This window comes from Cynocephalus volans, chromosome 2 (assembly GCF_027409185.1).
Source record: "Cynocephalus volans isolate mCynVol1 chromosome 2, mCynVol1.pri, whole genome shotgun sequence".
Lineage (NCBI taxonomy): Eukaryota > Metazoa > Chordata > Mammalia > Dermoptera > Cynocephalidae > Cynocephalus > Cynocephalus volans.
Window position 1 is genome coordinate 210,535,972 of NC_084461.1, and position 24,637 is coordinate 210,560,608.

Consider the following 24,637-nt stretch of genomic DNA (forward strand, 5'->3'; position numbering starts at 1 on the left):
GTCCATTACGATAAGATATTTTGAGAGAGAGAGACCACATTCACATAACTTTTATTACAGTATATTGCTATAATTTTTCTGTTTTATTAGTTGTTAATATCTTACTGTGCCTAATTTATAAATTAAACTTATCTTTGGTATGTACGTATAGGAAAAAAACATAGTATAAATAGAGTTCGGTACTATCTGCAGTTTCAGGTAGCTACGCTGAGGGTCTTGGAATGTATCTCCCGTGGATTAGTGGGGCCTACTGTACAGTGTGAAGGGCTTACTCAACTCTGGAGGTGAGGTAGGGAGGGGGAGAGGCCGAAGGGTTCTTTCTTGGAGTATCTCTCAAAGGCTTCTGGGACCATCAGAGTGTGTAGGCCCTGAGGGCTAGATCTTTGGGTGGTTCTTGGGGCAGGCCTCGTGACCAGCTCAGCTCTCCAGGGTCCAGCCATGAGCTTGGTGCTGACTGTACCCTGGCGAGACCGAGCTGGTCAGGATTTGGAGTCCAGGCCACCTATCAGCGTATTCTGGGTTGGGTTGTTATTTACCTCTGGTGTGGCTCTTTTCATATCTTCAAAAAAGATAAGGAGATACAGTGTTTGCAAAATACTTATAAAGGACCATTATCCAAAATATACAAAGAACTCTTAAAACTCTGTAATAAAGAAACAAGCAACCTGATGATGAAAAAAATGGGCCAAAAAAATCTAAACAGATACCTCACCAAAGAAGATAACAGATGGCAAATAAGTTCAACGTGGTATGGCATTAAGAAATTTCAAATTAAAACAACATTGAGATACGAACATTTATGAAAATGGTGAAAATCTAAAAACCCTGATAACTAACAAATGTTCACAAGGATGTGGAGCAACAGAAACTCTCATTCCTTAGGGGCCAGCCTGTGGCTTACTTGGGAGAGTGGTGCTAATAACACCAAGGCCAAGGGTTCGGATCCCTATATAGGGATGGCCGGTTAGCTCACTTCGGAGAGCGTGGTGGTGACAACACCAAGCCAAGGGTTAAGATCCCCTTACTGGTCATCTTTTAAAAAAAAGAAAAGAAACTCTCATTCCTTGCTGACAGGAATGCAAAATGGTGCAGCCACTTTGGAAGATAGTTTGGCAGTTTCTCACAAAACTAAACATACTCTTACCATTCGATCCAGCAGTCATGCTCCTTGGTATTTATCCAGTTGAGTTGAAAACGTATGTTTGCACAGAAACCTGCACACAGATGTTTATAGCAACCTTATTTATAAATGTCAAAACTTCGAAGCAGCCACAATGTCCTTCAGTAGGTGAATGGATAAAAAAAATTGTGGTACATCCAGACAAATATTATTCAGCATTAAAAAGAAATGATCATGGGTTCAGATCTCTGTACCGGCCAGCTGCCAAAGAAAAAAAGAAAGAAATGAGCTATTGAGCATGAAAAGACATGGAGGAACCTTAAGTGCATATTACTAAGTAAAGAAGTCACTCTGAACACTGAAGAGGCTACTACTTCTTAGTCCATTCTGGCTACTGTAACAAAAGACCATAGACAGTGTTGCTTATAAACAACAGAAGTTTATTTCTCACAACTCTAGAGGCTGGGAAGTTCAAGATCAAGGCATTGGCAGATACAGTGTCTGGTGAGAGCCCATTTCCTGGTCCATAGATGGGTGCCTTCTTCTGGGACTCTTATAAGGGCACTAATCCCATCATGACCACCTGATCACCTCCCAATAGCCCCATGGCCTAATACCATCATATCGGTCATTAGGTTTCAATGTATGAATTTTGGGGAGAGACAGGCATTCAGATTATAGCATCTACATACTGTATGATTCTAACTATCACGTATGATAACCACGCAAAATACACAGAATACACCAGGAGTGAATCCTAATGTAAACTGTGGACTCCAACTAATAATGATGTGTTGATGGAGGTTCATCATTTATAGCAAATTTATTCTTCTGGTAAAGGATGTTGATAGTAGAGAAGGCTATGGGTGTGTGTGGCAGGGGGAGGGTTGGCAGGGGGTATGTGGAAATCTCTGTACTCTCTCAGTTTTGCCACGAGCCTAAAGCTGCTCTAAAAGTCTGTCAAAGAAAAAAAAAGAAAGAAAAGAGAAAAACATAAAGAGACCAGGACTTCAATCTCAGACCTTTTCACGGCTTATCTGATACCTTGCTCTAGAAACTGATTTACTGTTGGGTTACCCTGAGGGTGACAGGGCTTCTTTGACGTACCACTTGAAATAAATTAATTTTTCAAGTAAACAATGGGAACATTCCTGTCTTGGCCACAGGTTTGTAAACTGCAGTGTGTTCATTTGATTACTCTCTTTCTTTCAGGACAACCCTCCATATGATAAGGGGGCCTTCAGAATCGAAATCAACTTTCCAGCAGAGTACCCATTCAAACCACCGAAGATCACATTTAAAACAAAGATATATCATCCGAACATCGATGAAAAGGGGCAGGTCTGTCTGCCAGTAATTAGTGCTGAAAACTGGAAGCCAGCAACCAAAACCGACCAAGGTAAGGCATGCTCCTTATGTCTTCCTTAGATAGGGCTCTTCTGGGGACACTGCTGCAGGGTAGGGGATCTTGGGTCTCTTCTAATGCCATGTCAGAGTCCAGAGAAATTCTCCATTACCAACTCAAGTGCATGCAGAAATAATGCTGAATTGAACTGTTGACCTGTTCAATTGAGGGACTGAGGAGACCCTTCCTGTGCTCAACCCAGTGGGGACAAACATAGACAGATGAGCCAAGCGGTTTGCTGTGTTGCAGTGAAGGGGATGTGGGCACTGCCCTGGAAGTGATGAAGGATCGTGGGGCTGGCTAGGTGGGAAGGAAGAGCAGTGTTTAACATGGACTCACGCAGCAATTAGCCCCTGAACTCACACATGAAGGAAGAAGGGAGGTTGGAGAGGGTCTTCCAGGCTGAAAGAAGGGCATGAACCAAAGACCAGTGCCTCAGAACGGGTGATGTGGAGGAGGAACTGAGCCAGACTCGAGGGAGAGGTTCCAAGATGAAAGCACACAGTTGGCTTTAGTGGGCCTAGAACTCCCTGGAATGGGTGTGTCAGGGTGTGTCTGTGTGAACACACACACACACTCATTTGTCTGGGAAAAGTGTTTGATTCAGTATTGTGGTTCACTCCCTCTAGTCTCCTGGAAATAACTAGACTTTGTTATGGACCACATACAGTTTTTACTTAATTCCAGACTTTCTTTTGAAGTCCTCATCTTGTATTTTTGGTGGCTTTCTTATAAGTAAGCAACTGAACCAATACAAGATATGTTTAGATTAGAGAGTGGATGAAACTGGCATTTGAAAGGCTGCAGGTGGAATTTTGAGATAGTCATTTTTCAGTGGAAGCCCTGGAAGGTGGAGTTCAGAGCCTTTCACAAGAAAAATCGAGCCTCACTCATTGGAGATAATCACCATGAAAGGTGTTCACTGGGTTCCCACAGTGGAGTAGTAGAGAGGAGCTGGTGCTAAACACTGTCAGAGGAGGAAGATTTCCAGTGGGTTTGGCACTTGGTTGTGTACAAGCTGGTGTTTGTAAAAGCTTAACACAGTTGTTCTCAGTACACATAGCCTGTTTTTTTTCTGTACAAATTACTAGCTCTTTATGGGAAGCCTATAGCTGCGTTTGTTCAGGAGCATCTTGTCAGCACTCATATAACTCCTAAGAGTCCTTGCTGGGTTGTGTCCCTATTCACCCACGTGCCTGGGGAGGGGAAATCCTTCTAGACCAGCCTGCCCAGGAAAGCTGCACATCTCAGACTTTGGCTGCAAAGAGTTCAAGGTCAGAATTCAGGGTCTCTTCCTATATCTGAGAGCTGGTGGGGTGGAGGCTTGCAGGAGAGGAATGCAAGTGCTTTGCCTCCTTTCGCAGGGCTGCTGAATAGAGGGCTATGGCAGGATCATTCTAATTTTTAGCTTCACTTCTAGGTGCATAGCCAAAATGCTCTGCCTCTTCAGGTGTGGCTGCTTTATTCAGAGAGCCAGATAACCTAGGGGTGGCTTTTCATTTTTTGTAAAAGATACTTATTGACTTGTGTTTTCTAAGTTAAGACTTTTGGTACAGGTGCTGTTCTGTGTGCAGTGATAGGCAGAATTGCCATTTTGTGATTTAGAGTTTCTTCCTAGGAAATTTTCTGTAGGTCCTTCATGGCATGGCCTTGATCCCATCCTCACATACATCAGGAATGTTGTCCCTAACACTTGATGCCACATTCCCATGTTTCTGTTATCTGTTACTGCATTACAACCCACATCAAAACTTAGTGGCTTAAAGAATTTATTAGGGGCTGGAATGGGCTGGTGGGTGTCATTCGTGTGTGGCAGTTGGTGTTAGCGGGGGCATCTCAGTCCTCTTTGTGGCCTCTCATTCTCTATGAGTCTAGATTGGACCTCCTCATAGCATGGCAATCTCAGGTTCCAGGGAGAAAGCAGAAACTGCCTGGCCACTTAAGGCTCAGGTGCAGAACTGGTACAGTGTCACTTATACTGGATTCTGTTGGTTAAGCAAGTACAGATTCAAGGAGACGGAAAATAGACTTTCCTTCTTGATGGGAGGAGTGGCAACTCTGCACAGGAGCGTGCAGAATAGTAAAGATGGTTACAGAGGCAGAATGGGTGGGCAGTGACACTGAGTCCTCTTGCTGGCTCCTCCAGCCTACTTGGGCCCACTTGTCTCCAGTGGTGGCTCTCCTGGATATGACGCTGTTGCACCCACTTGACAGATTCATGATATGTTGGGTGTCCCTGTTTTTCTAGCTCTATTTCCTGACTGCTGTTCAACTACCACTATTCTACAAAGTCTGCTTTTTTAAATGCCTTGCTGTTCATTTCCTAAACATGAAGTACATGAGACACTCGTGCCAACCTCTTGCTTTAATCTCCCTCCAGCACTCTGCCACTGTCCTTATATTATTGCATGTGCTTATGATTTTCTTCTCCTGCGCTTGTCCTTAGAAACTTCATCATTCACGTTGATGGCTCCTTTCAGAAACACCTTGAAGTTCTTTGACCACCTCAGCTCATGACCTCTAGCTTACTTCAACCATCCACAAGTAAAGCCTTTCCTTAGACCAGCTACATTTCCAGTTCAGGGTTACCCTATCTAAAAAGTCCCCAGATAGTATTTTAATAGGTAGGTGTTGAGAATTATAAATGTTAAGATTGTCAACAATAGAGTTGAAATGTACTTAAAACATAAAATTAAGCATAATGGAAGAGTTAGTAACTAACATGAAAAGATACTCACATAATCCAGCAATTTCACTCTTAGCTGTATATACCCAAGAGAAATGAAAACATAAGTCCATAAAAACTTGTACATGAATGTTCACAACAGCATTATTCACAATAGCCAAGAAGTGGAAATAACTCAAAGGTCCATCAATTGGTGAATGGATAAACAAAATGAGGTATATCCATACAATGCAATATTATTCAGACAGAAAAAGGAATGAAGTACTGATTCATGCTACAACATATGTATGAACCTTGAAAATTATGCTAAATCAAAGAAACAATCACAAAAGACCACATATCGTATGATTCCATTTATAGTTGAGCCTCATTGTTCATAGATTCTATATTTGCAAATTGGCTTACTTACTAAAAGTCAATCACAGACATGTGCAGAGCAGTGAAAAATTTGTCACCCTATATGCACGTTCCCAGCTGAGGTCATGAGGGAGAACTACCCCAAATGCTCTGCCTTCTTGTTTTAGTTCTCATACTGTAAGCAAGTCTCTTTAGTGCCACGTTTCTTGCATTTTTTTTGTGTATTTTGTTGGTGGTTTTGCTTTTTAAGATGGCCCCTAAACATAGTGCCGAAGTGCTCTCTAATGTTCCTAAGCACAAGAAGGCTGTGATATGCCCTATGAAGTAAATACATGTTTTAGATAAGCTTCATTCAGGCATGAGTTATAGTGCTCTTGGTCATAAATTCATTGTTACTGAATCAATATTACGTATTAAATAAGGAATATTTTTTTAAACACTTAAAATAAGGTGTATTTATCAGTTGATGAAAATGTTGTGAGCTTGCAGGAACCTAACCCTATATTTCCCCTAGGAGCAATGATTCAGTATCGTTAATTCAGTGTTCACAGCACATTTGTAGAACAAGGTGACTGCAGATTACAAGATTCAGCTATATATGGGATGACCAGGATATGTGAATCCATAGAGACAAAGTGGATTAGTGGTTGTTGGGGGAAGGAGAATAGCAAGTGACTGCTGCTAATGAGAGTGGATTTTTGGGGTGGTGGTGATGAGAATGTTCTGGAATTAAATAATGGTGATGTCACACAACTTTGTGAATATACTAAAAACAACTGTATGCCTCCAAAAGGTTTTATTTTTGATGTGATTATATCTCAATTTCAAAAAATGAAAGACAGTAAAGAAGCATCAAACATTCAGGAAAAATGGCATGAGAAAAGTCTAGAAACAAGGCAAAACTGTATCCAACAGAAAGGGTGATACCAGGGCTGACTGGTTAGCTCAGTTAGTGAGATAGTGTGGTGCTGATGACACCAAGGTCCAGGGTTCAATCCCTATACCAGCCGCCCTTCCCCCCTACACACCCAAAAAAGGGTGATACCAGAAGAAGAATGTAAAAACAGTTTTGTTTAGCAGTGTTTGGTTCTAGTAGATATCTTAGCAGCATAACAAGGATTTAGTTTGGTGGTTGAATGAGATTTGCCATATAAAGTACACTTAGTAATAAAGCCAGCTTAATACTGAATCTGTAGGTAACAAACAACATAACAACAAAATTATATGGAGAGAAATATCAAACACATTTATAAATTGAACGTTTCAATCCCCCATACACTATCATCTTATAACAAATCAAGGAGATAAAATTAAGAAAGGACTCAACAATGTAATCAACAGGTTGAGGTTAATTACATTTTTTTAGCATATTCCATGGAAGGCTGCAGCATTGCACATCTTCAGAGGTGGGGGTACGTACCATTCACATTTCATTCTGTGAAAATGGAACTCTGAATTTCTGTGAAAAGGAGGGAAAATTATAAATACGGTTTACATCCTGTATTACAAAAAAACTATAAGAACAAAAAAGGAAATTTTATAGGCTTTATTCTGTGGTCATAATAGATTTTGATGTATTTTTTTAAACCTCTACATTGGACAGAGAAAACAGTTCAGAAGAGCATTTGTGTTTTTTTTTTTTTTTTTTTGTCGTTTTTTCATGACCGGCACTCAGCCAGTGAGTGCACCGGTCAGTCCTATATAGGATCCGAACCCGCGGCGGGAGCATCGCCGCGCTGCCAGCGCAGCACTCTACCAAGTGCGCCACGGGCTCGGCCCTTAGAAGAGCATTTGGATCAACGAAGAGGTCAAGAAACCAGGGCTAGGGCTGGCTGGTTAGCTCATTTGGTTAGTGCGTGGTGCTGATGACACCAAAGTCAAGGGTTTGGATCCCCATACTGGCCAGCTGCCAAAAAACCAAACAACCAGGGCTAGAGAATCTGTAGAATATAATGAGTGTTCTGTCCTATATATGAAAAATGAGGGGATAGGGCCACAGTTGTACTTTGAAAAGCAGTCATAGCAGTTGATGTTCTCACAAGCAAAACAGGTTCAGCACAGATGAAGTTTATTATAGTTTAGCGGAGGAGCCAGTGCACCCTGGGGAATGGAGAAAGAATTAAATACTTATCAGAACCACTAAATCTATTTGAAAATATTTAGACTTCATCAAATAAGTAAAGGTGAGTTCTCAGGAAAAGATTTAAATAGACAAACAGCAAACTTGCAAGGTGAATATCTTTTGAAAAGCAGATGTTAATTAACAAATGATTTTATACTAACACATTAATACATTAGGTACTAAGATGATAGTAGTGGGTAGAGCGCCTGAGGATTCATAACAGAGGGCGAGCAGAAACTTGTATGTGTCCCCCACAGAGCACTCAACCTGCCCTTAGCCCAGTGAGGTTCCTGAAACACTGAGGCAGTAATTCTCCTGTTACAGAACCATTTCTAATTATGGAAAAGGGTGGGAAGCCACCTGTTTATGCTCTCAGGCAAATGTGGTTCAGGTTTTCAATCCAGCAGTCAAGAACAAAGGAAAAAGGAATAGTCTCACATCTGAGCGTCGTGTGGAAAAGCTTGGCATGCACTGGAATGCACTTTGGCCAACAAGCAGAAGCGGTGGAAATGTCCTTTGGAAGAGTATGTTCCCCATATGAGATTGGTCCTGTTTGGACTGGAGGGAGTCTTGGGTGCTTATTTTAATGTTTATTAATGCATGCGCTCTGTTTACATCAAATGAAAGTGACTTTCATTGAGTCACTAACATTTCCTTTCCTTTTAAAAATATTTATTAATTTTTTAAAAAGCTTGGCAAACCTTTCACAAATAAAAGTTTAGGCAAGTTGGGGTAATAGGAACAGAATGGCTTTATAATCATTTCTGCTTGGTTAGGCAACAATAAAATATGGAAGGGATGAATCTGCAAATAAAGAGATAAAAATGTACCTCCAGGGCTCGCTTCCTCTAGAGGTAGTACAGGTGGTATGTATGGGGATGTGATAGTATCTGTCCCTGAGGGGGTGTGGAGGTTGAATTAGAGACTACTCCAGCCTGCAGAGAGCCTTCCAAGCCCTTCGTCCCTTCTCTCTCTTCATGTCCACCCTTCTTGCCCAGCCATCCTTCCTCTCCCCTCAGCCTGGACCCTGTCAGCTCTACATGTGCTGGCCCCTCCTAGCCTTTGCCCCACTGCCTCACCTGGACCCACCGTGGTCACAGGGGCCTTCTCTTGCCATCTCCCCACCTGGTAGCATTAATAGGCAGAATTGGGGGCAGATGGTCTTTGGGTGCCCGGCCAGGAGTACTTTGTGCTGTGATGCTCACTCAGCGTGGTGCTGTTGACTGGTTATGCCTTTGTGCGTGACTCAGCCAGCATGGGCATTTTAATGCATTCTTTGTAATGCTGGGTGAAAAGCTGGGGCCCCTAGTAAAAGAATTTCTGGCATCAGCAATCCAGACAGGAAAGGCACCTTTTTGCTGGGAACGTGGCAGTAGGAAGGAACACAGCTTTCCAGAGGTGCTGGTCTTGATGGGGGGTTAAAAGGTGGGTGTGGGGAGGCATGGGTGGCTGTGTGCTCGCTGCTTATGATCTCCCATCCCACCCTGCATTCCCCCACAGTCTTTCCACCCCAGGGCTTGCCTTCTAGCACATCTGGGACTTAAGGCACCTTGGGGGAGTATTGTGGGACCCATCTGAGCCGTGGTATGACTTCTCCTTATGTGATTGACAGTCTGATGCAGCTGGCAGTTGTCAACCTCCCAGTGGCTGGATGGGGTGCTCCAGTGACCTTTCTCACGGGTTCAGAAGCTTCTAAGGGTCTTCCAGGGTGAGATCATTACATATTGACAAGTGCAGCCCTGTTACGCACCCTTTCTTTCTCGTGTTCACTCAGTCTTTTTGACTGAAACTACCCTGGGCTAAGCATAGTGCTGAGTGCTGGGCTGGTGCAGGGACCTGCCACCCAGTTCTGCTCCTGAGAAAGTGACCGTGTATGTGTGTGTGAGATTGAGAGGGTATCAGTGCTAGGCCTGCTATCTCCAGAGCACATGAGAGGGATGGGAGTGACTAGGGGCCGTGATGTCCCCAGGTGTCAAGTCAGGAAGTCTTCCCGGAGGCGAGGGCATCACTCTGAATAGTTGTCTGCTGTAGTGCTGGATGTTTGTTGTCCTTTAATTTCTCCTAATTACAAGGAAAGATAGGTTGAGTTCTGGCAGTCAGAATTTTGGATAAATAGGCTGCTTTGTCTTAAAAGCACATTAGCTGTAAATCAGTTTTAAAGTCAGAGTGTCATTCCTGGGATTGGTGCCTCCTGCCCCGTGCCCTTTCTGAGACTGTTCTAACCCCTGATGCCTTGTCCTTCTCTTGGCAGTAATCCAGTCCCTCATAGCACTGGTGAACGACCCCCAGCCCGAGCACCCCCTTCGGGCTGACCTAGCTGAAGAATACTCTAAGGACCGTAAAAAATTCTGTAAGAACGCTGAAGAATTTACAAAGAAATATGGGGAAAAGCGACCTGTGGACTAAAATCTGCCGCGATTGATTCCAACAAGTGTGAGCAGAGACCCAAGCAGTGCATTCAGACACCCCGCAAAGCAGGACTCTGTGGAAAATTGACACGTGCCACCGCCTGGCGTTCGCTTGTGGCAGTTACTAACTTTCTACAGTTTTCTTAATCAAAAGTGGTTTAGGTAACCTGTAAAGAAAGGATTAAAAATTTAAGATGTTCTAGTTCTGCTTTCTTTGTTTTAAAAATCACTGCTTCAATCTACTTCAAAAGAATGGTGTTTCTTTTCTTGTCCAAATTTATCCAAAATCTTCGAGTTACATTTAGCCCATAAGGTTTAAAAAAAAAACAAAAAGGAAGAAAAAAAAGGTTGTGGTCTCCCTTCCTCCCCTGCCCCCGCAGCCCCACTTTCTCACATTCAGTTCATTTCTCACTTGCTCACCTCCCAGATCCCGTCTGCTCCGCAGAGGAGAAGAGATGACTCTGGCATCTCTAGTAGCTTTTTCTCTCCTGCATTGCACTGCCCGGTGTGGGAGTTAGTTCAGATTCTCTTGGCTCTAGTTTATAACATCCTTTTTGAAAATTAAAAAATAAGCAAACAACAACCACACACCCACCCCTACCCCACCCCCCCAAAAAAGCCGTGAAAAGGGAGGCCCAGCTCTTATGTGAAAAATCTGGCTAATGTCACCACAATAACGTTGATTTCATGGATAAACCCCATGTCTGTGTGTGTGATTGAACTGCGGCCTGGCTGGGCCTGCATAGGGAAACCCTGCAATAACAAGTCCAGTAATCCTGAAGGGAGGGCCTGCCAGCCAGAGGACACGGTGCACCTGTGTGATGAATTTCTTGCCAGAAAGGCTCCTGAGGCCAAAGGTTGGCACTCATCATGGAAGATCTGCTGGTCATTGCAGGCAAAGCTAAAGCCAGGATATTCATTTGAAATTCCAAGCTCATCCGTCACCAAGCTCCATCTGAATGTGCCATGGAGTTCGCTCTCCAACTCCTCAGTGCAGCAGCCCCACCACAGCCCTCCCTTGGCACTGTTTGACCCTTTGCGGGATTGGAATTGGCAGAACTTGACTATTGAACCGGCACTGGTTGGGGTCGCCAGGGCCCCTGCTGGCCCCTTCCTTCGGAGCAGCCGGCCAGCCCATCCGGGAACAAGATGGCCTTCCCTCTCCCTTTGGACTCACAGCCTTTGCAGAGTCAAGCTCCACTTGAAGCTCACTCAGTAATATCCTTTAAATGTGTTTTATATTGTTTTGACTGCCTTTTTTGTAGAAATAAAAATTGACCTTAGAATTTATCAGCAGATGAACTTGTAAGGATTTGAATGTTAATGTCTTTTCAAGGCAAGTGGGACTGTCTCTGAAATAGTAGAGAATACATTTCACTCTGACACTAGAGGAAGGCGATGATTCCAATACCATGTGTCATTGACCACTTCTGCCACAGGCGGCTTCCCTTCTTGGCTGTTGGGGGAACTAGATGCTGTGGAGGAGATGACTTAACAAAACTTTGCTTTCTCTTTTAATCTTATTTCTGTAACTTGAAATCTTTTGGGGGCTTGCAGACGTGCTTGGTTTCACCCATGCAGAAGTGGGAAGTGATTGGTAGGATAGGCAGCATAACATTGTTTAGTTGTCCGGGTGTGTGGCCCCTGCGGTATGAAAATGAATTCGGCTTCTTTGGTTCCCGGTATGCAAGGGGCAGGTTTCTGGAGACTTCGAGTGCCCAGGATGGCAAGAGCGCTGGGCCAGTGTTTCCACATCTGTCTCTTTATTAGCAGAAAGGTGATGATGGATTTTATTTCACTCACACTTAGATTTGTAATAAAATGCCAAATTCTGTCAGAAGCTGTTCAGACAAGCCACCATTTGTTCTTGTTGCTTCTCTGAATCCAGAAATATTGCCATTCTTGAAAACTGTCCCATTGCTTCATATTTCTGCCAACATAGCTCTGCCTGCCTGTCACCCCCTCACTGCTCTCTGCTCCCTGTGGGAGGATACTTTTGTGCTGGCAGCCCCTCAGGGACTCTCAGCCCTGGCACTGGCACTCCATGGTTTGCCCAGTCAGTGGGTGGTTCCCCTCTCGGGCCTGGGCAGCTTACTCCTTCCTGCCCTGCCCTCAGGGCTTTGAGCAAGCTGGCAGGCAGCCCTGGCTGCTCCCAAACCAAAAAGCTGGGTCCTCTGAAGAAGGGGAGAGCTGTGGAGCAGCCGCCTGCAACTGACCCAGGCTCACTCAGGAATTCACACCCACCTGGTTCCTTGAAGTGCGCCGGGTCCTCCCACTGCCTCCCCTCCCACCCCTATGGCAGAGAATAGGCTAAGATGCTGCGATCCCGTTCTGCTGCCCTTAATAAAAATGCTCTCCGACACTGGTTTGGTTGTGTGGGTTTCTTCCTTACTGGGGGTGGGCAGTGCCAGGGACTTGTGCTCTTGGGGACTGCAGATGGGTGCTTGGGCTTAGGTCCTGGGGCCTCTGATCTCTCTCCATTCCCATCCTCTCCAAAAGAGGCGCACACGGGTGTTCCTGCCTCCCCGAAGGAGAGTGGATGGGGTATAATCAAAACAGGAAAAGCTGGAGAGTCCACACTATTGGGGCCTGCAGAGGGACCCCATAGATGTCTCAAGAGGGCACAGAGACTTGCATGGATGGGCGCATCTCTTCAGTCCTCTTGTAGCCCCAGGAGAGTGATGTCATGTCCCAAGTTTAGCAGAGGTGAAAACTGGGGCCCCTAAAGGGTAGCTGTCTTGATCAAAGTCATAGGAGAGATGGGGTGTGCCTGAGGGTGGGGCTCGGCCATTGCCCTGAATGGCCAGAAACCTACCTCATATTCCCCATGAGAGCTGGCTGCCAAGGCACTGCAGCAGTAGCACTGACTCAATGCAAAGCCCAGCCAGGCCCGTGATACTTAGTTTTTGATCTGGTAGAGTTTTCTGCCTGGAATTTGACACCAGCTGAGACCAGGCCTGCACTGTCAGCTGGGTCTGCAGGTCTTGGGGAGAGAAGCTTCCTGAAGTTCATTTTACCAGGGAGTAAGGAGAACGGTCCTGTCCTTTGATCATAAGTAGGCTGCATCTGCCACACGCTTGGGGCTTTATCCTCTGTGAGTCTGAAGACAGCCCTCTGGGCACCATCCCTATTTTTACAGAGGAGGAAACAGCTCCCAGTGATGGCCAAGGGGCACCTGGTCTGTGTTTTTACAGTCTGACTCCAGAGCCTCTTGCATTCCACCCTTCTGTATAGTTCCTCCCAAGGGCTGTCTTGAGACACAGCCACAGTCCCCCCCATTCCCCAAAGCCAGAGGTCTGTAAGACCTCTTAACTTCCTGTCCTCTGGACCCACCATTTTCTGATCTTCCCCCTCCACTCTTAATTATCCAGCTTGAAATAAGCATCTATGGTCAAAGGTACAGATCCCTATAATGGCCAGCAGCCAAAACAAACAAAAAAACCCATCTCATACCAACTGCGGCCTGGCTTCTGTCACCCTCCTGCCCCCTCATGCTCTTCTGGCCAAGTGGCCCAGGACTTGCTCTTTGCCAAATCCATGCTTGGACAGCCTCTCAGCCTGGCTCCTACTTTCATTTGGCAGCGCCTCTGTGTCCCAAACAGGCCATCTAACCCAGTCAAGGGAGGAGCCAGAGCTGGTCTCCTTTCTTCCGGGCCTGTCCTGCACTAGTTCTTTCTCCTCTCCCTGCTTCCTGTGTACAGTGTGAGGAAGTGGAGCCGAGGGTGGGACTGCTCCTCCTGCAGCACAATGCCTGACAAATGGCCATTTCCTGGGTAACTGGAACGTGATCTTGTTTGCAGATGACTACTGGGGAATCCTGCAAGCTCAGAGGATCAGAGTGGAAAGAACTGTCCATCGTGCAGAGGCCATAACCAAGGCCCAGGGAAGGAAGTCACTTCCTCTGGAGAGCATTCCCTGACAAGTGCTGGCTGGGTTAGGAACCCCCCTTTGGCTCCACGTTTTGCTGTGGGTTCCTTTTCCCCTCAGTGTGGCCAGATAACACTGACTGTCCCTGTGTATGTACCAGACTTTGAACTCTGTAGGCCAGGCTGTGCCCAGCACCCAGCCCTGGCCTGGTACAGAGCAGGCCCTCCATAAGTGCTGAATGCATGGATAACAGTAACAGTAACACTTGCTTGAGCCACCCAGTGCACAGTGGGCTTTGGCATTAGAAACACCCCTGCCACTGCCTGCCCCTGTGGGCCACCAGTAACTACTCCTGCAACAAGTCATCCTTGTTACTTGCCCTTCCTTTGGCTTCGGTCACGTGATTCTCCTACCAGTCTGGCCATGCCCCCTTCACTTCTCTCCACTCTTAAATGTTTCTGGTCCCCAGGGCTGGTCTCAACTCTCATCTCTGCTCATCCCTTCTTCCCTCTCTGGGTGACAGTAGCATCTATGCAGACTCCTAAGTCTCCTGCCCACTCAGACTTGGAGCCACACAGCCAGCTGCCTCCTCTCAAAACACTTCCATAGCAGAACCTCCCTCGAGGGAGCTGCCTCTGTGCCAGTGGGCTGCCTTTGGGCCACCCCTGGTACCAGCACTAACCAGCAGCCTGCAGGAGTGTGGCGAGACCATAGTGGGCTGAGAGGAGAAGGTGAAGGCTAGGCAGCAGGAGGGACCAAACTTATAGTGATTCCAGTTCACACACATGAGTGAACAGAAGTAGGAAAGATGCTTTGAATGGAAGAGTCAAGGTCAAGGGAAGGTTAGGATGGAAGATGAGCGTGGAGCCAGATAAAAGGGCTGAAACTACAGTCAAGGGGATGGGGCATGGGTGGGTGGAGGAAGGAAGAAGGAGCGAGATCCCACTCTTCACCTTCAGAAAGCTGCATGTCCCTCCAGGCTGTCTAAGGCCAGGTGAGAGTTTTCTTGACACCTGATTCCATGCTTGGCAGAGGCTAGGGCCCAGTGCACATCAAATAAGTGATCAAGTAGGTTCAAAGCCCTGCTCTGCCACTCCCACCTCTAGGTCTGTAAAATGGGGACATTGGTGCCTGCCTCATAGACACTTACATGAAATTAAATCAGACAAGTAGAAGGACCATGTGGTGTTCCACCTGCCTTACCCATCTGCTCCCTGCATCTCAGGACCCTTGATCCAAGCCACGTGGATCCCCAGTCTACAGAGCACCCATACATCACCAGGTCCAGTTAGGAATCCCAGGATCCCATTTCCACAGAAGACTGCTCCTCCAGTTAAAATTTAAGCTTACTCCTGTGAGCTTGCTGGACCTCCTCAGACCTATCCCCTAGCATGGCTTACTTAGAACAGGTGACTTCTTTTAAATCAAAATTGAGATTATAATGTGCCTCCCAGAACAAAGCCTCTTGGGACAATCTTCCACCCCACCCCCGAAAAGAATAAAGAAAACCTAAGCATGAACAAAACCAGAACGTGCAGAATGTTTTGCATATCTTTTCTGGAATATTGACTTGGTTTGGCCCAAGAGGGAGTTGCTATGTGTCTGTTCTTGTTTCTTTGAGGATCTCCTGAGCACACTTTGTAAACCACCCAAGTTTAAAAGACATACTTATTTTATTAATATAGCCATCTCTCCCCACTGCCCCTAAACAATGATGTTTACACTGCAACATAAAGGGGCACCAAATGCTCTGTAGGCCCTAGGCGCTGTGTCACAGGCTGAGTCTGCCTGCAGCCACACTGATGCCACTCTGATCCATGAGGACCTGGGCACAAAGGTGGCAGCATCTCACCCAGGCAGGTCACAGAGCCTGCTGCAGGGCCTGGTTCTGGGTTGTGCCAGGGCTTGATCCTGGCCCCCTTTCTTGGCACTAAGGGGCATTAGTGCTTGGTTGTCTGTAGGGGTCAGGATGGGGAGGGCTCTAGGAAGGGTTCCAGAGTGACCTCACAGGGGACCCCCTCCCCTCCCCGGGTCTTTTGGAGTCCAGGTCGTCCAGGGCACAGAGCTGCACCCCGTCCTGGGCAAGCCGGGCCCGCAGCGTGGGCGCGGTGAGGATATGCAGCTCATGCAGCCGTTCCCAAGAGCAGGAGAAAGCATCCGGGCCCTCACCACAGCCCCCGGCCGGAGGCACACTGGGGTAACCAGGGTGCGCCATCAGCTCGACTGTCAGGGTGTGGCCTGCTGGGATACCTTCTAGGGCTCGCGCCAGTGCCCCGCACACGCGGTGAGCAGACATGTGGCGGCCGCAAGTGCTCAGGCCCACGAAGGCATCTGTCCACCTGTGGGTGCCAGTGCATAAGCGACGGGGCCTGGCGATGGGCAAGGCTAGGCCGGGGGGTGGGCAGAACTGGGGTGGCGGAAGCTGGTCGACGCCTGACCCGCTTCCAGGTTGGGAAACGACACAGCTAGCCAGGTGAACCGCCAGCCATACACACTGGGTCCTTTGCGGGGGCAGGGAGTGGGGGCGGGGAGCCTCACCGCAGGCCGTGGTGCAAGAAGGGACTCACGGCGGCCCTGGAGTCGCGCTCCACGGCGCAGGCGAAGGCGCGCTCCGGGGCCTCCAGCCACGCGCAGCTGCCCACACCGCGTTCCAGCGGCAGCCGCGTGAATTGCACCCCATAGGCCTGCAGCACCTCGGCGAACACCTGGCACACGCCTGCGGGCGGAGCGGGCTAAGGAAGGAGCATGTCCCCTCACCTGGGAGGACTGCCCTCCCCTTAACCCTCGCCCTGCCTGGGAGCACCAACCCGCCACGCACCTGGGAGCACGTGCACGTGCTGATGCCCGTCCACGTGCGTGGGGGCCCTACCCAGCAACTCCCGGAAGCGGCTTAGTTGGGCCTCTAGCTCCTCCCGCACCTGGAGAAAAGAGGATAGACATGTTGAGCGTCCGGGAAGAGCCACCGCGGAGAATCCCGTCCTTGTGCTTCTGTGTGACTGCTCCAGTGTTTGAATGAGGGAGGCGTCCAGCACCGGCTCCTGCCCCTTATGGCTTCACGGTACCCTGTGGGCGGGGCTCTGGGATCATCGCGAGCATCCTCCTGCAGCCGCCCTCCGCACCTGAGGCAAAGCCACGTCTCCAGCCGCCACCGCCTCTCGGAATCCCATCTTGCCAAGGAAGAAGCCTTCCGGGCTGAGCAGCGACGAGGTGCTGTGGCGGGCCGGGCCCACTGGGCGGCCCTCGGACAGGTTGGCGTGGAGGCCCGTGGGGATGCTGTGCCTGCGAGTGGAGCGCGAGCGGGAGCACGGGCGGGGGCGGGGGTGCCCCAAGCCGCTCCCACCCTGTAGGGGGCCAACCCTCACCTGCGGGCCAGCTCTGCCGCGCTCTCAGCGGCCGCGCCGTTGACCAGCAGGGACACGCTGGTCACGGTCCCGGCCAGGAAGGCCTCCACAATGCCTTCATCGCGTCGTGGGCAGTAACCGAAGTCGTCCGCGGTGACCACCAGCCACACCCGCGGCCGAGCCATGGCCGCCTCCGCCCACCGCTGGAGACCAGAGGGGAGTGTGCTGGACAGTGCAGCCCCCGCCCATGGACGCTGCTCGAGGCCCCGCCCCGACGCCCCCGCCCAGATGCGGCTGCACTTTGCCTTTGTTCTCGCCACCTAGCGGTCCCGGCGTGGCCCTGCAACGACCCCGCCGATTGTGCTCCTGACTTAAGCAGACCAGGGCTCGATTTATTGCGACGCAAAACTTTCCTTGACTGCAAAAGTGATATTTAATACGAAAAATACCAAACCAAGCCAAACCAAAAAACTAGAAAAAAATCTCCCTTACCCTTCCGAGAGATCACCACTGTTAACTTTCTGGGTAGTGTCCTTCCAGTATTTTCTCTAAGCAAATAAACAGACCCAGTTCCTCTTCACCTCCACCCAAAAGTTTTTAATGTTGTTTTGAGAAGACAAAGATGATCACGTCAGTGTTATCTCGTTCTTGTAACTTTTCTTTTTTTGATAGATAGCAGTGCCTATGAACTTTTTAATGTTATTTGCTATTTTTTAAAATTGGCAAACACGTTATGTGACTATTCCCTATTTTTATTTCTTCTTTTTCAAATTGCCTGTTTGTCCTTTGCTGATTTTTCTGATGGGAGGCTTTTTCTTCATTTGTAAAAGCTCTAAACTGTAAGAAAATGAACGAAAACAAATATACCAATGCCATCATTGAAGAAAGCATTAGCCCCTGTTTCCTTCCTGAGCTCCCTGCCAGGGTACAACTTTTACATTCATAACTTCACTTTTTTTCTCTTTGGTCCAGAAAAGCTTTCTTTATCCATGACCGTAAAAATAGTCACCAGAGTTGACAGCCAGAGTTTTCATTGTAATGTGGCTGTCTTGATTTTCCATGTGGAAAGTGTGGTATTTGTATCCAACCTGTGGGATTGGTAATGTCTTGTTTTATGTATGAGACAACTGAGGCTAGAGAGGAGAAGGTGTTTCTGCTAGGAGTAGAGGAGCTGGGATGGCCCTGGCAGCTTTGGGTCCACACCCAGGCCTGCTCTGGTCGTCTGGAAACTGGCTGTCCCCTAGATCAGAGGCAAAAAGGGCAGAGTGGAGGTTGAGAATAACAAATAGTACCTCATGGGCATTGTAAGGATTGGAGGCCTCATAGAGCCCTTTAACTAAGTTCTTAGCCAAAGGACTGTTGTGTTCAATCACAGTGATTGTTGAGTTATAGGACCTCGGCCAACCACCATTCTCCACTAGGAAGCTGATCCTGGAAAGGCCAGAGGCCCTGAGGGTCCACCGATTGGAAGGAGGGAACTGACATTTATTGAGTACCTACTGTGTGCCAAGCACTGGCAGTATTAGAGATTAGGGATGACTGCCTCAGTTTCTGTCCAAAGGGAGTGACATCTGGTAGACAAATAAGACCTGTGGTGTGGAAGAGTCTGGGATGGAGTTTACTGTGAATTCTGTTGGGGGTTGCAGGCTTTCAGGGAAGGCTTCTCTGAGGAGGTGACACTCTGGTGGAGTCCTGTGTGATGAGTTTATTGGGCAGAGGGGAAAGGAGAGGAGGTAAGGATATATGGGGCTTCTATTGGGGTATCAGGTGTGTTGTATGAAGATTTTATTTAGTCCCCATATTCCCATGTGGAAGGACGCTCAACTCCATTTACAGACGACAAGCTGATGCGCAGAGAGGTTGAGTCACACCTGCAGGCAACAGCAGAGCCAGGAATTGAAGCTAGGTCTGTGACTTAGAGCAGGGACTCTTCCACTGCTCTCAGAGAGATTGCAGAGGAGAGCGGGCTCAAGACGGACCCCGGGTCGTCCACACTGGGCGAGGGGCGGAGGGTCCCGGAAAGGAGCAGTCAGAGCAGGAGGCCCAGGACTACACAGCGACCAGAGAGGCACCGAGGAAGGTTCTCGTGTTACCGGTGGAGGCCGTGGCTTTGGCTCTCAGGCTCTCCTCGGGGCTGGTGGGGATCACAGATCCCGGCCCCAGCCTCGGGGCTCTTCCTGGCCCGGCAGAACCAGGTCAGCGGCATCCGCCGGCTCCTGCTCCCCGGCGAATGTGGGTGGGGCGGAGCCCAGCGAATTGGAGGAGGAGCCCCGCCCCCAACCATTGTGGCGGGGAAACTAGTGGGCGAGGACCCACTGCAGACCAATCAGGACGTGGTATGCAAATGAGCAAGTGAGGAGGCCCCAGGCTGCCCGGCTCAGTGTGCAGCCGCCCTCGGGTGGGCGCCGACTTCGCGGAGCGGTGCGGAGCAAGGCCCGGGTCTGGTGAGCCGGGCAGAGCGGTTCTGGGCCGGGGGCGGACGCCAGGGCGTGGTGGGTCTGGGAAGAGAGAGGGTCGGACACAACCAGACCGAGATAGTCGGGAGACAGCATGCAGACGTCATCGGGAGCCCCTCCCGACGACTTTACAATCGGATGGCCCGCAGACGCTTGGGGGACTCCGTGCAGAGGAAGGGTTGAACGTTTGAAGGACGCGGGGTGCAGGGAGCGAGGGACCCCGCGGACCTTGGGGACACTGACACACTGGCAGACGGACGGAGGAGACTCACGCCGTCTCCCTACCCCGCGCAGAGAGGAGTCCGCGGCTGTGCTGCGGAACTTGAGAGGAGTGGGGCAGAGAGCCTGGCCGCGTGCACCATGGCCAGCTGCCGCCACCACTCAGGATACTTGGCCGACGACGAGGCCGGCCACAGCACTTACGTGGGGCGGGTAAGTGTGCCTGGCAGGACCCCTATCCTTGGGCCCCCAGCCTGTTCCCCACCAACCCTGGCGCCCCAGGCCACAGCCCCCCTTTATTTTTATTTTGTGTGTGTGCGCGAGCGCGTGTGTGTGTGGCTGGCTGGCACAGGGATCAGACCCCGGACTTTGGTATCATCAGCACCACGCTCTAAGCAATCATTTCCTATTGACCTCGCTGGATCTCTTAGTCAAGTCCTAATTGCCTTGACCTAGGCTTTGACCCTTTCCTGGGCTCTGATCACCCTCAATTTCATTCCCTGTGTCCCTCTGACTTCCAGCAACCTGGGAAGTGATTGGGTGGACTGAGTGAGAGCGTGAAGTGGGCTCAGGGCCCACAGCTCAAGTTGGAGAAGAAGCCATGGGTAGTTTAGGGCTCAGAACTTCAGTTCTTCTCTGCAGCCCAGCAGTAGAAACAGGGCTGGCCTGTTCCATGGAAAGATGAAGAGCCTTACAGAGACTCAGAGGGGTTTCATGATTGCCCATTCACACCCTATGTGAGGGCAGAAGTGAGCTTTCAGACAGCGCGTTTTCCCCAGCCAGGTCTTGTGTATGTGAAATGTAGGTGTCAGGGAAGCTTCAAGGAGACCCTAAATAGATTGCCACTTTGCAGATGAGGAAATTGGATCTCAAGAGGAGCCGTCATGAAGGTGGCGGAGCCATAGTCCAAACCCAGGGCCGCCTGTCTCTAAAATGCATTTCCTTCCATTGGACTCCCCACTCTAGTGGCACCTTAGGAGGACCCCGGGGACCCCTCCTCCATAGGGCATCTCTGCCCACTGTGACATGCCTGTCTGCTCAGGTGCAGCCACCCAAGAAGCCACTATTCTCGGGAATGGGACCAGACTCCAAGCTGGGCCGTGAGCCACACCCACCATCAATTTATGGCAGCTCAGTGCTCCGGAGCCACCACCGAAACCCCAGGGGCGCTCAGCCCTTTGGCAGCTTCCTGGATTTCTTGACTGAAGGTCAGGTGCTGGACAGCCTGCAGACGGTGGTAGAGGAAGCGACTGAACGCATGGCTGTCATGAAGACAGAGGCCGGGGTACCACTGGTGGAGGTGCAGAACCCAGTGGAGGTGCTGAGACGTGACCGGCGGGTGCGTGCTCGGCCCAGCCTCAGCACCGTGCGCCGGCACCGGGCTCGACCCAGCCTCTGCACTGGACGCTCCAACAACTACCCATCTTGCTCCAGTTCCATGTCTGACTTCCATAGTAGCCTCACAGCTGGCTGGCTGGGCTCCCACAGCAGAGACAGTGACCTGGTTGCTCGTGGCTTAAGCTCATTGCCACCCGTGAGGGACAAACTCCTGCTGGAGAAGAACCTCAAGTGGCTGCTGCAGCTGGAGAACAAAGGGGTGAGATCTGGGGCCATGACTGGGGCTGGGAGGGATGGACTCCAGCCTAGAGCCAAGGACCAGGTCTAGGCCTGGCTTGGCAGATACTGGACACTTCTCAGAGTCCCCTTCTTTCTGCAGAAAGGACTTAATCAGTCCTGCTCCCAGAGAGACTCCCTGCTGTGGGATTCACTGGACAGCCAGACCAGCAGCCAGTGGACCAGGGAGCATCCCCGGTCCTGGTTCTCAGGGCTGCTGGGCTCGAGCTCAGGTACACCTGAAGCATCAGAGCTGGGGCCTGGAGAACAGGAACTGACCTTCCTCAAGCAAGGGCTCAACAAGGAGATCAAGTCATTACTGAACCAGCCGGCATCCTTCAACCTGCCCGCCTACTGCTCACTCCGTGAGCCGCATCGCACCCTGGACTTCCTGGCTGAGAACCATCTCTTCCCCTCCCTGCAGCACGTGGTCAGCCAGGCTGTGGACAAGCTCAGCGGTGCCCGCCGCCACAACGGCTGCCTACTCTTCCCTACCAAATTGGAGCCCAACCCAGGGCTGCCGGTTAACTCTGATCTGCTGCCAGGCTCCAAGCCAGCCACACCCACCAAAAAGGAACCATATGATTCCCTCCCCACCACAGCATCCAGCCCCAAGTTATTTCACAGAAAGAGCAAGTCCAGACAGGACTTCCCTTCCAGTTCTAGTGCCCAGGTGGCCACCAGGTTCAGGCCGAAAGTGACACCCACGGAAGAGCCCAATGTCCCCAGCCCCTCACTCCACCCCAGGCAGGAGGTACCTGACTCAGATGCCGAATTACAAAAAACACCTGTGTCCTTGAGCTCCAGCCAGAGGGCCCATCCTTGGCGGAGCCTGCACCTCACCCTGCCTGCCCCTGGGGTCATGGTAGAGGTGGCCTCCAGCCAAGGCTCCCTAAAGGGCCCGGTCACACCTCTGCCCACCTCCCCCCACCCTCCCTCTTCCCTCTACCTTCTCCCCATACTCTCCCCACTCGCCTCCCGGGTAGGAAGCTTCTCCCCATCTCCTGCTTCACTGTGACCAGAGACAACCTCCTCAAGAGTGGGTCTTGGGGTCTTGGGAATGAGTTTGTAGGGGAATGACTCCTTTACCTGCCTTTCATACCAGCCACTGTCATCGTCAGGTGTCCAAGGTCAAGCTCTCTTGCCCTGCACTATGGAAACCTCCAAGCTAACGGAGTACCAGGAATCCTAGTCTAGCTACTATCAGGTGTTGCCAAAGATGAATAAAGGCTATTTTTATCCTGGGTACTTTTTTAACATTTGTATGTGAATCTTGGAGGCCTTACCCTATGGGGAAGGTCCTGTCTCTCATGGACAGCACTCTTAGCCCAGAATAGGGTTCTGCATCCTAGGACGAGCTCCCTCTAATCCAGCTGCCTAGGGCAGAATTCCCCACTCTCTCTGCCCTGCCGAGGGGAAGTTCCAGGAAGGGTATGTAGAAGATGTAGGTGGTCTCACCTTGGTGGGTCCCCAGCACAGTCCCTCCCCCGTCAGGGCCCAGACACACTTTCCTCTGAACACAGGCCTGGGCATGAGCCTGGAAGAGCCCAGGTTGTCAATGTTCAGGTTTTGGTGATACTGTGACTGAGGTCACTTGCCCCTGGCCTGACAGGTGTAGCAGGTGTGACAGTGAGGTGAGCATGGGGGTTGGCTGTTGAGTGTGACAGCAAAGCAGATGTGGCAGGGTATTGTGACAAGTCCGTGTTTGTGATGGGCAGGGCTGGCAGGGTGAGGTGGCTGTGAGGGGCATCACCGGGCAGCCAGAGAGAGGGTCTGATGAGGTGTGACTTGTCTCCTTTTCCCTCCCCGGCTGCCATGCAGAGCCCCAACAGCAAATTCACGAAGAAGAAGCCGCTGCCCTCCATCTCACCCAAGTCCAGCATGTCCCACCTCTCCAACCCTGGGTACGAGGAGTTCGTCAGCTTCTTGACTGAGCAAGCAGTCTCCTTACTCATCTGCAAGTACGAGTTTGAAAAGGACCTCAATAAGCATCTCGGCTTCATCTCCTTCCCTGTCACCGGGGTTCTCGTGGATCTCTTCCTGGGCTTCAAGAAGGTGAAGGGCTCCTGCATCCGCCTGTCCTCGCAGATCGACTGGAGTTGCCTGCTGCGCAAACTGGAGGAGGCCGAGAGGGCCGGGCAGGCCTCCCAGCTCAGCACCTCCCAGCGCAGCATGGAGTCCCCCTCCACGCAGCCCGAGCAGGCCACCAACACCCACCAGGACCAGGCCACAGAACTCGGCCTCTCCCCCTACATGGGATTGCCAGACATCCAGCTGCTCAGCCCACAGGAGCCTGTGACAGCTGAGGACCAGAAGCCTCCGAGCCTGTCAGAGCCCAAGCTCTACATGTCCTCTGGCACTGGCATGGGCTCCAATCCCCACAAGTCCAAGGAAACAGTGACCATCAAGGACAGCAAGGGCAGTGACGAGGATGAGGACTCCTCTGAGGAAGAGAATGAGGACAAGTCCCAGAGCCTCCCCGACCCCCCGTGAGGTCCCTGTAAGCCACACCAAGCTCTCAATTCCCTGCTCCACTCACTCCATTGGAGTCGCTGCCCACCCAGCAGCCCTCCCCTGAGCAGGGGTCAGGATGGGCTGAATGCCCACGAGGAGCTCTGCTGAGACTCTCAGGGGAGCCAACGAGAGCAATAGAAATAAAGTGTGTGTTGCTGGAGCACAGTGTCCTTGTCCTGAGATTTTAGCACGCCTGCCATTGAGTAGCACCTTCAGCGGGCCAGCCCTGGCTGCAGCCAGTCTTCATGACAGCCGGCAATGCCCTGACTCCGTGGCCTCAGTGTCCTTTCACATGACCAGCCACCGTGCTACTTTGCCCTTTTTGCTGTGTGGCTGTTTTCTAGTCTGCAGCTTCCTGGCTTTTCCAGCTTCTTAGGGATCCTGGTCACCCCTTGCTCCTGGCCACATGCATCATGGCTCTTGCCACTGGAGGGCTCTTCCTCCACCTGGGGCGGCCCCCTCCTTGCTTCAATGCACCACCCTGTCCTGGTGCTCTCCCCGTTACTGGCTTCCTAATTTGTATTTCCC

General features: G+C 50.2%; 3 protein-coding genes across 4 annotated transcripts in view; 2 read left to right on the forward strand and 1 right to left on the reverse strand.

Moving 5' to 3' along the window:
* UBE2L3 (ubiquitin conjugating enzyme E2 L3) overlaps positions 1–11,388 on the forward strand; it is a 53,454-nt gene extending 42,066 nt beyond the window's left edge. For both annotated transcript variants that reach the window (XM_063087097.1, XM_063087098.1), the window contains 2 exons: positions 2,333–2,519; positions 9,942–11,388. In XM_063087097.1, coding sequence (XP_062943167.1) covers positions 2,333–2,519; positions 9,942–10,096 — 342 coding nt within the window. In that variant the 3' untranslated portion in view covers positions 10,097–11,388. The remainder of the gene's footprint in view (positions 1–2,332; positions 2,520–9,941) is intronic.
* A 4,890-nt stretch (positions 11,389–16,278) lies between these two features.
* YDJC (YdjC chitooligosaccharide deacetylase homolog) lies at positions 16,279–17,491 on the reverse strand. Its single transcript, XM_063088208.1, has 4 exons — positions 17,328–17,491; positions 17,085–17,244; positions 16,784–16,883; positions 16,279–16,304 (listed from the first exon to the last, which is right to left on the reverse strand). The coding sequence occupies exons 1-4, from the start codon at positions 17,489–17,491 to the stop codon at positions 16,279–16,281; spliced, it is 450 nt and encodes a 149-aa protein (XP_062944278.1).
* Positions 17,492–20,122: 2,631 nt separating this feature from the next.
* Positions 20,123–24,193, forward strand: CCDC116 (coiled-coil domain containing 116). Its single transcript, XM_063088145.1, has 4 exons — positions 20,123–20,194; positions 21,024–21,578; positions 21,699–22,292; positions 23,417–24,193. The coding sequence occupies exons 1-4, from the start codon at positions 20,123–20,125 to the stop codon at positions 24,086–24,088; spliced, it is 1,893 nt and encodes a 630-aa protein (XP_062944215.1). The 3' UTR covers positions 24,089–24,193.
* The last annotated feature ends 444 nt before the right edge of the window (positions 24,194–24,637 follow it).